At 36.7% G+C, this 17,971-nt stretch overlaps 2 protein-coding genes across 2 annotated transcripts in view; both read right to left on the bottom strand.

The window, feature by feature from the left end:
- The window catches only part of LOC121386224 (endo-1,4-beta-xylanase 1-like), a 104,264-nt gene that overhangs the window by 13,800 nt on the left and 72,493 nt on the right, over window positions 1-17,971 (bottom strand). Inside the window, exons 2-3 of the mRNA XM_041517055.1 lie at window positions 1,948-2,085; window positions 38-209 (exon numbers count right to left, since the gene is read on the bottom strand). Of these exons, the coding sequence (XP_041372989.1) occupies window positions 38-85 (48 nt within the window). The 5' untranslated portion in view covers window positions 86-209; window positions 1,948-2,085. The remainder of the gene's footprint in view (window positions 1-37; window positions 210-1,947; window positions 2,086-17,971) is intronic.
- LOC121386036 (endo-1,4-beta-xylanase 3-like) lies at window positions 624-17,763 on the bottom strand. Its single transcript, XM_041516834.1, has 8 exons — window positions 17,597-17,763; window positions 16,569-16,714; window positions 13,608-13,757; window positions 11,424-11,497; window positions 10,665-10,820; window positions 8,654-8,670; window positions 1,948-2,085; window positions 624-669 (listed from the first exon to the last, which is right to left on the bottom strand). Exons 1-8 carry the CDS (start codon window positions 17,761-17,763, stop codon window positions 624-626), a joined length of 894 nt encoding a protein of 297 aa, XP_041372768.1.

A 17,971-nucleotide genomic window follows, 5' to 3' on the forward strand; every position in this document is an offset into this window, starting at 1 on the left:
ATATCATTATTACAGCCCTTCAGTGTATAAGTTATACCCCTGTCATGTCGCCCCTAGCAACTACACCGTAGTCGTTGAGGAACATCTTCACGTTTGGTGCTGTGTCATGAGCTTTCTTGAAGATCTCCAGGTCGTAACGGGCATCACGGGCGTGGTCCTCGTAGAAGAAGCCGTGCAGGTTTTCATTGTTCACATCCCAGTGTTCCACTCTGAAATAGTTTAAACGTTCATGTAAGGTCATGTAACAGTATCAACCATAAAGGGACATTCTGACTAATAAAATATTTCTACGATTAAACTTACATATTAAATATATTTTCGTTTAGAATATCAGTGTCTGTATATTCAGTGTGTTTCTGGTTGTCTTACTATTTGTAAGAAGCCCAAACTGGATTTTGTGTTCAAATAAAAATATTTTAGGAAATAAAATGAAATTTAACCTAGTACAGATATTAGAACGATCAAAAACGCATTTAATATACAGCCACTAATATTGTATGCAGATATGTAATTACAATCGTTAGAAAGTCTCTGTTAGTCAATAACATCTTAGATATTGCAGCAAACTCGGGAGTGTCCCTTTAAGGGCAGGCGGACTCATAAAAGAGTTGCCAGGAGTCACTTTAAGATGGAAAACGCCGTGCTAGACCTCGTTGTTTACACTCCAGTCTGAAATAGTTTAAAGGTTCATAGTCATGTAAAAACATCAACCATAAGAAAAGACCCAGAAAATATTTTAAGAAGGAGCTAAGAATCACTTGAAAATGGAAGAAGCTGTGCAGGTTCTTATTGTTTACATCCCAGTGTTCCAGGCTGAAATAGTTTAAAAGTTCATGGTCAGGTAACAGTATCAACCATAAGGGCGGTCCCAGAAAATATTTTAAAGATGGGGGCAAGAGTTGGAAGCCGTGCAGGTTGTCGTTGTTTCCATCGTAGTGGTGATGAAGTTGATGATGAAGAAGAACAAGAACAACAAGCAGTGGGATGCAAATGATAAGAAGAGAATAGGAAGAAGAAGGACGGGAAGAAGAAGAAGCAGTAGTAGAAGTAGAAGAAGAACAATAAAAAAAATGGAGACGAAGAAGAAGACAAAAATGAAGAACAAGAACAAGGACAAGAATAAGCAGAAGAAGAAGAAGAACAAGAAGAAAACTGAGTAGGAGAAGAAGAAAAAGAAAAGATGAAGAAGAAGAACCACAAGAACAAGAAAGAAACGGAGAAGAAGAAGGAGGAGAAGAAGAAGACGAAGAAGAAAAGAAGAAGAAGAAGAAGCAGAAAAGCAGAGAAACAAGAACAAGAAAGAAACTGAGAAGAAGAAGAAAACTGAGAAGAAGAACAATATGGTGAAGAAGAAGAAGAAGAAGATCAAGAAGAATAAAAAGAAAACTGAGGAGAAGAAGAAGAAGGAGAAGAAGAAGAAGAAGAAGAAGCCGCAGAAGAACAAGAAAGAAACGAAGAAGAACAAGAAGAAAACTGAGGAGGAGGAGGAGGAGGAGAAGAAGAAGAAGAAGAAGAAGAAGCACAAGAACAAGAAGGAAACGTAGAAGAAGAAGGAGAAGAAGAAGAAGGAGAACAAGAAGAAGAAGAAGCCGCAGAAGAACAAGAAAGAAACGAAGAAGAACAAGAAGAAAACTGAGGAGGAGAAGGAGGAGAAGAAGAAGAAGAAGAAGAAGAAGAAGAAACAGAACAAGAAGAAAACTGAGAAGAAGAACAAGATGATGAAGAAGAAGATCAAGAAGAAAACTGAGGAGGAGAAGAAGAAGAAGAGGAAGAAGAAGCAACAGAAGAACAAGAAGAAAACTGAGATGAACAAAATGAAGATGAAGAAGAAGAACAAAATGAGAAGAAGAAGATGATGAAGAAGAAGAAAAGCAAGAAAGAAACGGAGATGGGGAAGAAGGGGAAGGAGGAGGGGAGAAGAAGAAGAAATATCTGGGTTGTACGTACAACTGTTTGGTTTTCGTCACGACAGTAGTGATGCGAGTGTTGACCACTGACTTGAGCTGATTTCCCCACAGAGGCTGGACCCTTACAGGCACGTTGTTATCGGTCGCCCACAGGATGTTGTGACCTCGAGCCTTGATTCTGAAAATACAAATACATGTATAAAAAAACAACGTTACAGACGGACGTTATACCATCTTGATTAAATTCACGGACCCTAGTTCCCGAGATATGGTTTCTTTTACTTTAATTTATCACTGATTAGGATTTGCTAAAACTGATAATTTAAGCCAAAAAAATGTGTAGGTAATGTTTTGTTAAACAGCATTTAAAAACCCGTTGTAATGGCTAAAAATATAGTTCACCTTTCGCGAACACCTGGGCTACGTTCAGCCAGTCCGAGCAAAAAAACGTCCGCGCTTTACGATAAACCAAATGGCCACGTAGGGAACCAATAAAATAGTTCGCGAACGTTAGCGAAATGTTTGCTAGCTGAACTTAGGCCTGATGTCGTCACTGTTGTGACAGTGATTCATGAGTGTATGTCACCACAACTGTACTTATTCTAATGAACCCGGTCAGGTGCTAGTTTTGATTTAGTGAACTAGTCTGGGAATGGCAGTATCGACTCCAGCACTGAATGAGTGCACTGTTCGGTGTCTGGAACAGACAGCTTTTTACTGACCATTAACCACAAAACTAGAGATATATGTGTTCAGGATACCGTGTTTGAACCGTAATTGGAACTAAATTAAAACACGTATAAGTAATGTTAATGTTTGTTTTGTTTAACGACACCACTGGAGCATATTGATTAATTAATCATCGGCTATTGGATGTCAAACATTGGTAATTCTGACTCTTAGTCATCAGAGGAAACCCGCTACATTTTTCCTAATGCAGCAATGGATCTTTTATATGCACTTTCTCACAGACAGGAAAACACATACCACAGCATTTGTCCAGTTGTGGTGCACCGGTTGGAACGAGAAAAAAAACCCAATCAGTTGAATGGATCCACCGAGGTGATTCGATCCTGCGACGCAAGAACCTCAAGTGAGCACTCAACCGACTCAGCTAAATCCCGCCCCGTAGTCCGTGATAGTCTTCCAGAGGAGTGGCGGTCCTCCTAAATACGAGCACCTGATAGTGGAACAGAGACGTAATCACGACTTTGCCTTAAAACATGTTTTATTTTATAAAATAAATAATTTGTAATGTAAAACTGAAGACTGATAACCCACCCCGTACGTATTGGTATGGTTCGCTGTACTGCGGCCACTAAAATAGAATCGCCCGATATTTTTAGAATTTGTATGCTCCCAAATAACAAACTAAAGGCCCATTGTGTTTGAGTCAATCCTTAAGATTATTTTTACTTGACGAAATGTTTAAACACAAACTACTACGCAGTGTTGTTAGCGATCCGATTGATTAGTTCTACTGGTCTAGATAAGGCGTTCGTATTCACATGAAACATATCGTATACCCTCAGGATAATTCGGAATGTTTTCAAATTATTTTTAAATCACTGGCAGGATTCTGCAAGTAAGGTTTTGATTGGTGGACATGAGCTCCAACTGGCTGGTGTTAGATCCACATGTAATAGTGGAGCTAATTTTAATTAGATTGTTATGTATCCATGTGTGGCAGGGCTATTCCACCCTCGCGTACATGATGTTGAATAGCCCTGTCCCAAATGGACACCTTTTAATCTTTCCCCAGAGAAATATATTAATGAGTTCCTTAAGTTTGAGTTTCTTAAGAGCGTTTATACTTGACAGAGCTTAAGAGCGTTTATACTTGACAGATTATACTTGACAGTTTATACTTGACAGATGTTTAAACACAAACTACTCACCCATTCAGTTTGATCTTAAATATGTAAACACAAACTACTCACCCATTCAGTTTGAGTTTCTTAAGAGCGTTTATACTTGACAGATATTTAAACACAAACTACTCACCCATTCAGTTTGAGTTCCTTAAGAGCGTTTATACTTGACAGATATTTAAACACAAACTACTCACCCATTCAGTTTGAGTTTCTTAAGAGCGTTTATACTTGACAGATATTTAAACACAAACTACTCACCCATTCAGTTTGAGTTCCTTAAGAGCGTTTATACTTGACAGATATGTAAACACAAACTACTCACCCATTCAGTTTGAGTTCCTTAAGAGCGTTTATACTTGACAGATATTTAAACACAAACTACTCACCCATTCAGTTTGAGTTCCTTAAGAGCGTTTATACTTGTCAGATATTTAAACACAAACTACTCACCCATTCAGTTTGAGTTCCTTTTGAGCGTTTATACTTGACAGATATTTAAACACAAACTACTCACCCATTCAGTTTGAGTTCCTTAAGAGCGTTTATACTTGACAGATATTTAAACACAAACTACTCACCCATTCAGTTTGAGTTCCTTAAGAGCGTTTATACTTGACAGATATTTAAACACAAACTACTCACCCATTCAGTTTGAGTTCCTTAAGAGCGTTTATACTTGACAGATATTTAAACACAAACTACTCACCCATTCTGTTTGAGTTCCTTAAGAGCGTTTATACTTGACAGATATTTAAACACAAACTACTCACCCATTCAGTTTGAGTTCCTTAAGAGCGTTTATACTTGACAGATATTTAAACACAAACTACTCACCCATTCTGCTTGAGTTTCTTAAGAGCGTTTATACTTGACAGATATTTAAACACAAACTACTCACCCATTCAGTTTGAGTTCCTTAAGAGCGTTTATACTTGACAGATATTTAAACACAAACTACTCACCCATTCTGCTTGAGTTCCTTAAGAGCGTTTATACTTGACAGATATTTAAACACAAACTACTCACCCATTCAGTTTGAGTTCCTTAAGAGCGTTTATACTTGACAGATATTTAAACACAAACTACTCACCCATTGACAGCTTGAGTTTAAACACAAACTTCTCACCCATTCTTAACAGCGTTTGAGTTCCTTAAGAGCGTTTATACTTGACAGATATTTAAACACAAACTACTCACCCATTCTGCTTGAGTTCCTTAAGAGCGTTTATACTTGACAGATATTTAAACACAAACTACTCACCCATTCTGCTTGAGTTTCTTAAGAGCGTTTATACTTGTCAGATATTTAAACACAAACTACTCACCCATTCAGTTTGAGTTCCTTAAGAGCGTTTATACTTGACAGATATTTAAACACAAACTACTCACCCATTCTGCTTGAGTTCCTTAAGAGCGTTTATACTTGACAGATATTTAAACACAAACTACTCACCCATTCAGTTTGAGTTCCTTAAGAGCGTTTATACTTGACAGATATTTAAACACAAACTACTCACCCATTCTGCTTGAGTTTCTTAAGAGCGTTTATACTTGACAGATATTTAAACACAAACTACTCACCCATTCAGTTTGAGTTCCTTAAGAGCGTTTATACTTGACAGATATTTAAACACAAACTACTCACCCATTCTGCTTGAGTTTCTTAAGAGCGTTTGAGTTTCTTAAGAGCGTTTATACTTGACAGATATTTAAACACAAACTACTCACCCATTCAGTTTGAGTTCCTTAAGAGCGTTTATACTTGACAGATATTTAAACACAAACTACTCACCCATTCTGCTTGAGTTTCTTAAGAGCGTTTATACTTGACAGATATTTAAACACAAACTACTCACCCATTCAGTTTGAGTTCCTTAAGAGCGTTTATACTTGACAGATATTTAAACACAAACTACTCACCCATTCAGTTTGAGTTCCTTAAGAGCGTTTATACTTTCAGATATTTAAAACTACTCACCCATTCTGCTTGAGTTTTATACTTGACAGATATTTAAACACAAACTACTCACCCATTCTGCTTGATTTTATACTTGCAGATATTTAAACACAAACTACTTACCCATTCAGTTTGAGTCTTAAGAGCGTTTATACTTGACAGATATTTAAACACAAACTACTCACCCATTCAGTTTGAGTTCCTTAAGAGCGTTTATACTTGACAGATATTTAAACACAAACTACTCACCCATTCTGCTTGAGTTTCTTAAGAGCGTTTGAGTTTCTTAAGAGCGTTTATACTTGACAGATATTTAAACACAAACTACTCACCCATTCTGCTTGAGTTTCTTAACAGCGTTTATACTTGACAGATATTTAAACACAAACTACTCACCCATTCTGCTTGAGTTTCTTAACAGCGTTTATACTTGTCAGATATTTAAACACAAACTACTCACCCATTCAGTTTGAGTTTCTTAAGAGCGTTTATACTTGACAGATATTTAAACACAAACTACTCACCCATTCTGCTTGAGTTTCTTAAGAGCGTTTATACTTGACAGATATTTAAACACAAACTACTCACCCATTCAGTTTGAGTTCCTTAAGAGCGTTTATACTTGACAGATATTTAAACACAAACTACTCACCCATTCTTAAGAGCGTTTGAGTTTCTTAAGAGCGTTTATACTTGAGTTTCTTAAGAGCGTTTATACTTGTCAGATATTTAAACACAAACTACTCACCCATTCTGCTTGAGTTCCTTAAGAGCGTTTGAGTTTCTTAAGAGCGTTTATACTTGTCAGATATTTAAACACAAACTACTCACCCATTCAGTTTGAGTTCCTTAAGAGCGTTTATACTTGACAGATATTTAAACACAAACTACTCACCCATTCAGTTTGAGTTCCTTAAGAGCGTTTATACTTGACAGATATTTAAACACAAACTACTCACCCATTCAGTTTGAGTTTCTTAAGAGCGTTTATACTTGTCAGATATTTAAACACAAACTACTCACCCATTCAGTTTGAGTTTCTTAAGAGCGTTTATACTTGACAGATATTTAAACACAAACTACTCACCCATTCTGCTTGAGTTTCTTAAGAGCGTTTATACTTGACAGATATTTAAACACAAACTACTCACCCATTCAGTTTGAGTTTCTTAAGAGCGTTTATACTTTAAACACAGATATTTAAACACAAACTACTCACCCATTCAGTTTGAGTTTCTTAAGAGCGTTTATACTTCACAGATATTTAAACACAAACTACTCACCCATTCAGTTTGAGTTTCTTAAGAGCGTTTATACTTGACAGATATTTAAACACAAACTACTCACCCATTCAGTTTGAGTTCCTTAAGAGCGTTTATACTTGACAGATATTTAAACACAAACTACTCACCCATTCAGTTTGAGTTCCTTAAGAGCGTTTATACTTGACAGATATTTAAACACAAACTACTCACCCATTCTGCTTGAGTTTCTTAAGAGCGTTTGAGTTTCTTAAGATCGTTTATACTTGTCAGATATTTAAACACAAACTACTCACCCATTCAGTTTGAGTTTCTTAAGAGCGTTTATACTTGACAGATATTTAAACACAAACTACTCACCCATTCTGCTTGAGTTTCTTAAGAGCGTTTATACTTGTCAGATATTTAAACACAAACTACTCACCCATTCAGTTTGAGTTTCTTAAGAGCGTTTATACTTGACAGATATTTAAACACAAACTACTCACCCATTCAGTTTGAGTTTCTTAAGAGCGTTTATACTTGACAGATATTTAAACACAAACTACTCACCCATTCTGCTTGAGTTTCTTAAGAGCGTTTATACTTGACAGATATTTAAACACAAACTACTCACCCATTCAGTTTGAGTTCCTTAAGAGCGTTTATACTTGTCAGATATTTAAACACAAACTACTCACCCATTCAGTTTGAGTTTCTTAAGAGCGTTTGAGTTTCTTAAGATCGTTTATACTTGACAGATATTTAAACACAAACTACTCACCCATTCTGCTTGAGTTTCTTAAGAGCGTTTGAGTTTCTTAACAGCGTTTATACTTGACAGATATTTAAACACAAACTACTCACCCATTCTGTTTGAGTTTCTTAAGAGCGTTTATACTTGACAGATATTTAAACACAAACTACTCACCCATTCTGCTTGAGTTTCTTAAGAGCGTTTATACTTGTCAGATATTTAAACACAAACTACTCACCCATTCAGTTTGAGTTTCTTAAGAGCGTTTATACTTGACAGATATTTAAACACAAACTACTCACCCATTCAGTTTGAGTTTCTTAAGAGCGTTTATACTTGACAGATATTTAAACACAAACTACTCACCCATTCAGTTTGAGTTCCTTAAGAGCGTTTATACTTGACAGATATTTAAACACAAACTACTCACCCATTCTGCTTGAGTTTCTTAAGAGCGTTTATACTTGACAGATATTTAAACACAAACTACTCACCCATTCAGTTTGAGTTCCTTAAGAGCGTTTATACTTGATCAGATATTTAAACACAAACTACTCACCCATTCTGCTTGAGTTTCTTAAGAGCGTTTGAGTTTCTTAAGAGCGTTTATACTTGTCAGATATTTAAACACAAACTACTCACCCATTCTGCTTGAGTTTCTTAACAGCGTTTGAGTTTCTTAAGAGCGTTTATACTTGACAGATATTTAAACACAAACTACTCACCCATTCAGTTTGAGTTTCTTAAGAGCGTTTATACTTGTCAGATATTTAAACACAAACTACTCACCCATTCTGCTTGAGTTTCTTAAGAGCGTTTATACTTGACAGATATTTAAACACAAACTACTCACCCATTCAGTTTGAGTTTCTTAAGAGCGTTTATACTTGACAGATATTTAAACACAAACTACTCACCCTTTCTGCTTGAGTTTCTTAAAGGTAATCATATTCAACGAGTTTTGAAATAAACTGGCAATCAGAGAAAGGTATACCGATCAGTTTTTTCGAAACAGTAAAAACAACACAAAATACAAGTTGATGTAAGAGTTACATTTCGAAAGTATTTATACTCATTTGGCGAGATATGAACACAGGTATTCACAATAATTTCCATGAAACGTGAACATGACAGTTCACAAACAGCACTAAGGGTAAAATGTAGGGCCTCCACGAGTCCAAAATATTGGACTCCAGTGTCAAACTGGACCCGGACCCGAGTACCCGACTTTTAAACTAAATGATAATGAGATTAAGGAATAAAGTAAAATAGCATTATGCGTCTTAATTCCAGCTCTGAAAATGTATACCAAATCATGCCACTGTATTGCATTTAAAAACCGGTTGATACCTGCAGTGTTGTGACGGACGGACGGCCAGTTTAAAAAGAGAAGCTAGCGCATGATCATATAATTATTGTGTAACTTATATCGTTGATTATCTACTGCTGAAATTGTTGTCCTACATTGTCCATTGTATTATAGCTGATCATTGTAATCCACCTAGTACGGGGACTCGTGCCCTGTGAACGGACTGGAGTCTTGCTAGACTCAACCCCAATCTGATTAAAAGTATCTCTAGTGGGTCTACATCTGCCCCGGATTGGGCTCCTGGCCTCTCAGAGGCCGAACCCTGGGGCGGACATGCTCGAAACCTCTGTGATATATGAGCATGTTAAAACATTACATGGGCGGATCCAGGGGGGGGGGGGGACCAGGGGGACGCGTCCCCCCAAAAAATTGTTCAAGTGCCCTCAAAATGTCCAAGTGCCCTTTTTGTTTGTAAATTTTTTTTTTTTTTAAGTAAACAATAATTATATTGTAGATAAATGAAATCAAGATTTTCGTGTACATGCGCAAGCTTGCAGATATGTGTCTGTGTTATTGAGTCTCAATGGGGCCCCATTGAGGTTCTAACGCGAGTGACGCCAATTTACTTCATTATTGCTAGTATATTATGACGTAGAACTGTAGGAATTCATATTAATTGTAAATATCAAAACTTGTAGTAAGGTGCCCTTTTGACGAGTCAATGTGCCCTTCTTTTTTGGTCTCCCCCTAAAAATATTTCCTGGATCCGCCCATGCATTACGCACGCACGCTCTGGGTCTACCACATGTAATAGTGGAGATCATTTTAATTAGATTGACTCGACCCGTGCCCAAGTTCTTGAGTACTCATGGAGACCCTAGTAAAATGTGTGAGTTCACATAACATCACTCGTGACGAAGTGTGAATAAATATGACCATAACTGTAAGGAAATGAATGTCAATGTTTCAATAGTATATATGTCCAACATTCGCAAGTATGCAAGCGGGATCCAGCTCAGACGATAGAGCGCTCGCCTGAGGTGCTAGCATCGTAGGATCGAACCACCTCAGTGGACATAGTCTTTGATAGGGTTTCTTCTCGTCCCAATCAGTGCATTACAAGTGGCATAACAAAGGCTGTGGTATCTGGTATTGGATGTCAAACATTTGGTAATTCTGACATTTAGTCTTAGAGAGGAAACCCGCTTTCTTGTTTCCATTAGTAGCAAGGGATATTTCATATACACCATCCCACAGACAGGATAGCACATACCACGGCCCTTGATATACCAGTTGTCAAAGGATGAAGAAGTTAGAACACATTGAATTATTAAGCATCGGCTATTGGATGTCAATCATTTGGTAATTATAACGTAGTCTTAGAGATAAAGCCGATACATTTGTTTTTAGTAGTAGCAAGGGATATTTTATGTGTGCACCACCCCTCAGATAGGATAGCACATACCACGGCTTTTGATATATCAGTCGTTGTGCACTGGCTGGATCGAGAAATAGCCCAAATGGACCACCGACGGGGATCGATCCTAGACCAACCGCACATCAGCCGAGCGCTTTGCCACTGGGCTACGACCCACTCTTAAGGAAAGACAACCACGTACCTGCGTTTGTTCCATGAGGTTCCACTTGAGTGCGTTTTCTGTGACGGCCCAGTTGAAGTGATCGTTTATGAAATTCTGGTAATTTACGTCACCATGGTGATACATGTCACACCCAATGGCGGTTCCAAACGGGAACGACTTCTTTAACTGTTTAATCTAAAAAAAAACCGCAACGATTAGGTTAATTACAGGGTCCCACAGTAGCTGACCTACTAAATCTGAATGACAAAACTCTATTCCGTGATTAAAATCGTATCTCTGCACAAGGCAGAATCGTAAGGAAGTTTTAGGGCAAAGTCGTGATTGCTCAATGAAACATTATCTGAAAATATGTGTAAAAGTGTAATCTCGATCAAAACATTTTCTTTTGTCATATATAAATAGATAATAAATCTTTGAAAAGAAAAAAATTGATTGATTTCAAACAATGTATTAAAGGAATAGCCTTGTTTTTAAAGAAAAATCTAAAGCATGGAAGCCCAATTAACCGTAGTTAAGAAAAGTGCCATGTCAAGCTCTCGGTTCGAAGCTAACGCAACAGGTTGGCATTGATACACAGTAATTTTTAAATTGATGGAAACTACTGTAAAACGACTTACTGAAATTTTGACTGCACTCTTATCAACATTCCCCGCAGCTGATACCCTAAGACAAAAAAAAAAGAAGAAGAAGAAAAAAGAAAAAGAAAAGAGAAATATTAAATAAATAACATTCTGACTCAGTCATGTAGTTTAATTGAAAGCTAAATGCAGGACTGACTTTAGGATGACTGCCACTTCCAAACAGCAATACACCCTTCGCAATCCACTTTGGGAGGACTGCCACTCTCAAGTCTGGTTTTGGCAAATTAAAGGGACATTCCCGAGTTAGCTGCATTGTAAGATGTTTCCGATTAATAAAATAGTTCTACGATTAAACTTACATATTAAATATATTTTCTTGTTTAGAATATCATTGTCTGTATATTCAATGTGTTTTTGGTCGTCTTAATATTTGTAAGAAGCCCAAACTGGATTTTGTGTTCAAATAATTTCGTACGTACGAAAAAAATATCTCTTTTTTAAATAAAATGAAATTTAACCTAATACAAATATTAGAACGATCAGAAACACGTTTGATATACAGCCACTAATATTTAATGCAGAAAAATATATTTGATATGTAATTACAATCGTTAGAAAGTCTCTGTTAGTCGATAAGGGGCGGGCCGTAGTCCAGTGGTAAAGCGTTCGCGGTTGATCTAAGATCGACCAGTAAAATAGTTCGCGAACGTTAGCGTCGGTCGCTGTCGCTGAACACGGGGCAGGTATTGGTATGGATCATGCACCAATTCAATCACACAAGCGACGATAGTGGTCAAAGCTGCTGATGTGTTGTATATATTGGTCTATACCTGCCTCGGTGGTGTCGTAGTTAAGCCATCAGACATAAGGCTGGTAGGTACTGGGTTAATAGCCCACCAGGAGAATGAATGAATGTCAGTTTTGCAAAACACTTTTTTGATAAATAAATAAATATATATATCGCAGAAAATGAAGCACACTTTCTTCTTCACTGTCCATTATATAAAGATATCATAATTTTAACAGAAACCCAGCTATTTAGACTGATACCGTTTGGAAACGATCAACAGCTGCAAAATATATGTAACTTTTTATACTAGTATTTAGCTTTTTAAAAAGAGAACCGTGTAACTAACGGGTTGGTCATACTGTTGGTAACACACTACCTTAAATATCCTGTAATAAGCATAATTCCAGTGGCGGCTCCAGAAAATCCACTTAGGGGGACCAGTGACATGAGGTGGAATGCCATGGGAACTTTGGGGGAGGTTTGGATGGGGATCGTAAAAAATGAAAATTAATATATAATAAAATTATAACTATCGCTAAATTTAGGGGGCCCCTGGTTTCCCCCTCCCCCCTAGATCCGCCTCTGAATTCTGACGTACAATTATGTTTTATACCTATAATTAACAACAGAAAATATGCCTATATGGGTTTATAACTAAATAACACGAATCCATTCCCATTAATTATTTATACGAGACAGAAGTATTGCAAAACTTTAATCTATAACACTCGGGCCATCGTTCGATGGCATTTGGGAAATACATATATACTTATACATTTTTATTACACACCAGTGTAAGATATTGCTCATGTCATAACAATCACTCAATATCTAACCAGTGTAATATTGGCGTGACGTGAGCGTGACGTAGATCACTTGCTGACCCAATTCGTAGAATGCGGCTTGTTTGCAGTTGCTTTGTAATAAATCAAATACTAAACTAGCTTGCCTGTCATACCATTTTTATGAAACTCGTGTTTGTATCTGACTCGCTTTCACTCGTCAGATACCAAAACTGTTAATTCATTTCATAAAAATGGTATGTCAGGCAAGCTCGTTTAGTATTCTATATGTATATAATATAACAGCATCAAGATGACATGGTTTGGCTGGGTGGCTTAAAAGTAATGACATGTTTTCTTTATCTAAAAGATTATTAAAGTTTACTACAACAGCTACTTCCTTTTAAAAAAAGAGCTACACTAATGTCATCATAAAGAGGACAGTGAATAAGAACATGTTCTTCAGATTCTACATAATTAAAGGGACATTCCCGAGTTTGCTGCATTGTAAGATGTTTCCGACTAATAAAATATTTCTACGATTAAACTTACATATTAAATATATTTTGTTGCTTAGAATATGAGTGTCTGTATATTCAATGTGTTTCTGGTCGTCTTAATATTTGTAACAAGCCCAAACTGGATTTTGTCTTCAAATAATTTCGTACGTACGAACAAATCTTTTTTAGGAAATATGCAGAAAAATATATTTGATATGCAATTACAGTCATCAAAAGGTCATATGCTATTCGGTCACCGGCTACTAAAAAACCCAAAATCAAATTATCCACTTACTTTATATTTATACTGCTTTTCCTCAGCTGGTTGATGTTGTCGTTGGAGTCTTGTAGCCAGTTCGTCCACTCCGCCAACGGCTTCATCGAGACGTCGTCGGTGATGAAGTCTACACTGGTGCTAGGACCATCTATCTTAATTTCGGTAAATTTGATTCCAGCGCCTGTTGCACAAATAAGAATGATTGTTAGTGATATGCCTTACCAATATAATAATGCCAGCGTAAGGCACATAAATACTTTTAAAAGTAATACGTACTGTTATCAGCCACAGTAAAGAATCCGGTCAATCATATAAATGCTATTAAAAGTAATACGTACTGTTATCAGCTATAGTAAAGAATCCAATGTAAGCACAAGTCATATAAATACTATTAAAAGTAATACGTACTGTTATCAGCTATAGTAAAGAATCCCATGAATACGTAAGTCATATATATGATATTAAAAGTAACACGTACTGTTATCAGCCATAGTAATGAATCCTATGAAAGCGTAAGTCATATAAATGTTATTAAAAGTAATACGTACTGTTATCAGCCATAGTAAAGAATTCTATGAAAGCGTAAGTCATATAAATGTTATTAAAAGTAATACGTACTGTTATCAGCCATAGTAATGAATCCTATGAAAGCGTAAGCCATATAAATGTTATTAAAAGTAATACGTACTGTTATCAGCCATAGTAATGAATCCTATGAAAGCGTAAGTCATATAAATACTATTAAAAGCAATACGTACTGTTATCAGTTACAGTAAAGAATTCTATAAGTCATATAAATGCTATTAAAAGCAATACGTACTGTTATCAGTCACAGTAAAGAATTCTATAAGTCATATAAATGCTATTAAAAGAATACGTAGTTATCAGTCACAGTAAAGAATTCAATAAGTCGTATAAATACTATTAAAAGCAATACGTACCGTTATCAGTCACAGTAAAGAATTCAATAAGTCATATAAATACTATTAAAAGCAATACGTACCGTTATCAGCCACAGTAAAGAATTCTATAAGTCATATAAATACTATTAAAAGCAATACGTACCGTTATCAGCCACAGTAAAGAATTCTATAAGTCATATAAATACTATTAAAAGCAATACGTACCGTTATCAGTCACAGTAAAGAATTCTATAAGTCATATAAATACTATTAAAAGCAATACGTACCGTTATCAGTCACAGTAAAGAATTCTATAAGTCATATAAATACTATTAAAAGCAATACGTACTGTTATCAGCCATAGTAAAGAATCCTATAAGTCATATAAATGCTATTAAAAGCAATACGTAGTTATCAGTCACAGTAAAGAATTCAATAAGTCGTATAAATACTATTAAAAGCAAAACGTACCGTTATCAGTCACAGTAAAGAATTCAATAAGTCATATAAATACTATTAAAAGCAATACGTACCGTTATCAGCCATAGTAAAGAATTCTATAAGTCATATAAATACTATTAAAAGCAATACGTACCGTTATCAGCCACAGTAAAGAATTCTATAAATCATATAAATACTATTAAAAGCAATACGTACTGTTATGAGCTATAGTAAAGAATCCTTTTAGTTGCACCCATGAAAGCGCAAGTCATATAAATACTATTAAAAGTAATACGTACTGTTATGAGCTATAGTAAAGAATCCTTTTAGTTGCACCCATGAAAGCGCAAGTCATATAAATACTATTAAAAGTAATACGTACTATTATGAGCTATAGTAAAGAATCCTTTTAGTTGCACCCATCCATCGGCTACTGTTATCATTTTGTTCCTTGCCACGAGGTACTTCTTTCTACTTCTGTCTGAAAACAAGGAAAGGAATGATGGATTCAACAACTTCCCAGCACCTTTTTATTTAAAGTACATAGATATTAGGTATTTGAAATATAATAAATACGACATTTGGTCTAGAAACATAGGTAAATCTGAATGATAAAAACCGTATTCCGTGATCAAAATCGTATATCTGCACAAGGTAGTGCTGAAAGGATGTTTGAAGGCTCATATAGACTGGATGCGGCGCGTGCGTGCGATCCGAATGTTGTCTGATGCGTCTGTGGCTTGCGTTTTGGGCATGTGCACCAAATACGAACTTTTCATTGCGGCTGGCCCAGTGCCTTTCGCAGACGTACGTATCCAGTCATAGAGGCTGTCATTGATACTAATGTACTTTGATTTTTGTTTTTATCCAGACCGCAAGTACGCGCCGCATCCAATCTATATAAGCCTTTAGGCAAAGTCGTGATTCTTTCCATGGTCCACTATTAGGTGCTCGTCTTTAGGAGGACTGCCACTCCATAGGAGATCCGTCCGTAACAGTATGTTTCATCCCTCTTGCACCGCCTGTAGGTGGACTGCCACTCTCATAGGAGATCCGTCCGTAACAGTATGTTTCATCCCTCTTGCACCGCCTGTAGGAGGACTGCCACTCCCAAGACTGTCTTTAAAAAAAAAAAAAATACCTACCAAACGTGCATGGAATAGAGCTCAATGGAATATATACTAGTATACAGCTGTGATGGTATGCACTCGTGAATCTCTTTAAAAACAGTGATGATATCAGGTGTTCACGAAAGGTGAGCATATTCTGCCCCACCGTGGTATGGTGTACGGAAACCGCTGATAGTGATAACCAGGGCTCACACTGGAAATTATGTAGAGTATATCCCTGCACTTGATTATAAAATGGCTAATTTATATAAAATGTTATTAGCGACGCAAGCGCCTCAAGCGAGCACTCAACCGACTGAGTTAATTCCAGGGCAGGAGGGGGGGGGGGGGGGGGAGGGGCAGTTGTCCCCTGAGAATCTCACTTTTTTTCTTTTTTTTTACTCAAGAAAATAGCATACACATCTCAGGGTTGAATTTGTAGTGTTTTATTTGTTTATAAAAAGTAGTGCCTCCCCTAGGATTTTGATCAGGGTACGGCCCTGAATTCCCGCCCCACTTACTAGAATTAGGTGCACATACTTTTAAATTTTAGGAGTACTGTGATCCGCACCATCTGACGCAGCTTTCCCTGTTCGTCGTTCACAAGTTTAACCCATGCAGACACAGTGTACGATTTTCCCAGAAGCACCTGTATTCGCTGTGCCGGTCCACGCTTGAACGTTGTCCTGCGCATAATCAAACATGCTTTTATATATACGTATATATATATATATATGTATCTATGTATGTATGTATGTATGTATGTATCTATATATATATCTATATATATATATATATATATATATATATAATATATACACACACATAAACACACACACACACACACACACACACACACACGTGTTGTGTGTGTGTGTTTGTCCGACTGTCATTTAATAATCTATTCTTGATTTCTTGAATGTATCATATTGAGAAAGATAAGAAACAATGATGATATTTATTATTATTATATTGATGATAATGATAACGACGATGATGACCACGATTAGGTTCGGCGGATGCTAGTGGATATTGAGTGATGCTCTGATTGACAGATCGAGGACGCGAAATTCTCAAGTTTCTAGGTGGGTCCGGGGACGTGATTTCCAAATACAGTTTTGAAAATTAGGATGTCCGGAAATACAATTTCCTGCATTCTACAAGTAAAGTTCACCATGACAAAATTTAATGCTGGTAGGCGCTGCCTGGAACCAGAAATAGCCCATGGGCCCACCGACGGGAACCGATCCTAGACGACCACGCATCACACGCGTGCTTTATCACTGGGCTACGTCCCACCCGCTTAATTCTAATTTGATGTAATGCAACCTTAAATGAATGAACGAATGAACGAACAAACGGACAAACGAATGAATGAATGAATGAATGAATGAATAAATAAATAAATGAATGAACGAATATTTAAAGACACCCCAGCAAGAAAAGTAACGAGAATAGAACTCTCAACTAACTGAGCTAATAGTAAAATTTCCACTAGCTACTGTCAGTGGGTACACTTTACACAAACACTGCTATAGTGCACTTCAACCTTAAAAGTCGTGACGTACCTTTGTCTGGTGAGTATGGCGTGATTTCCGCCATGACTTGTGCCGGTGAGGGAACACGACGCTCCCTTGCAAAGCCAACCAGTCATACTCTCCATGTCCGGATTCTGGAGGACCTCTTGTGACAGACCGCGTGATACCAAACCCAGAAACACAATCAGCGACCACATCATGTTATATTGAGCTAAAACAGCAGAGTGTCTCCTCTTACAAATTGTAGTTCGTAATAAGTTACAAAATAGTTTTAGTAAGTTGCCAATGATTCTAATAAGTTGCAAAATAGTTCAGTGTAATAGGTTATAAAATAGTTTATAGTAAGACGTCAATGATATGAGTGTAATAAGTTACAAAGTAGTTTGGTAATAAGTTACAAATTAG

The sequence above is a fragment of the Gigantopelta aegis genome, chromosome 12 (assembly GCF_016097555.1).
Source record: "Gigantopelta aegis isolate Gae_Host chromosome 12, Gae_host_genome, whole genome shotgun sequence".
Classification (NCBI taxonomy): domain Eukaryota; kingdom Metazoa; phylum Mollusca; class Gastropoda; order Neomphalida; family Peltospiridae; genus Gigantopelta; species Gigantopelta aegis.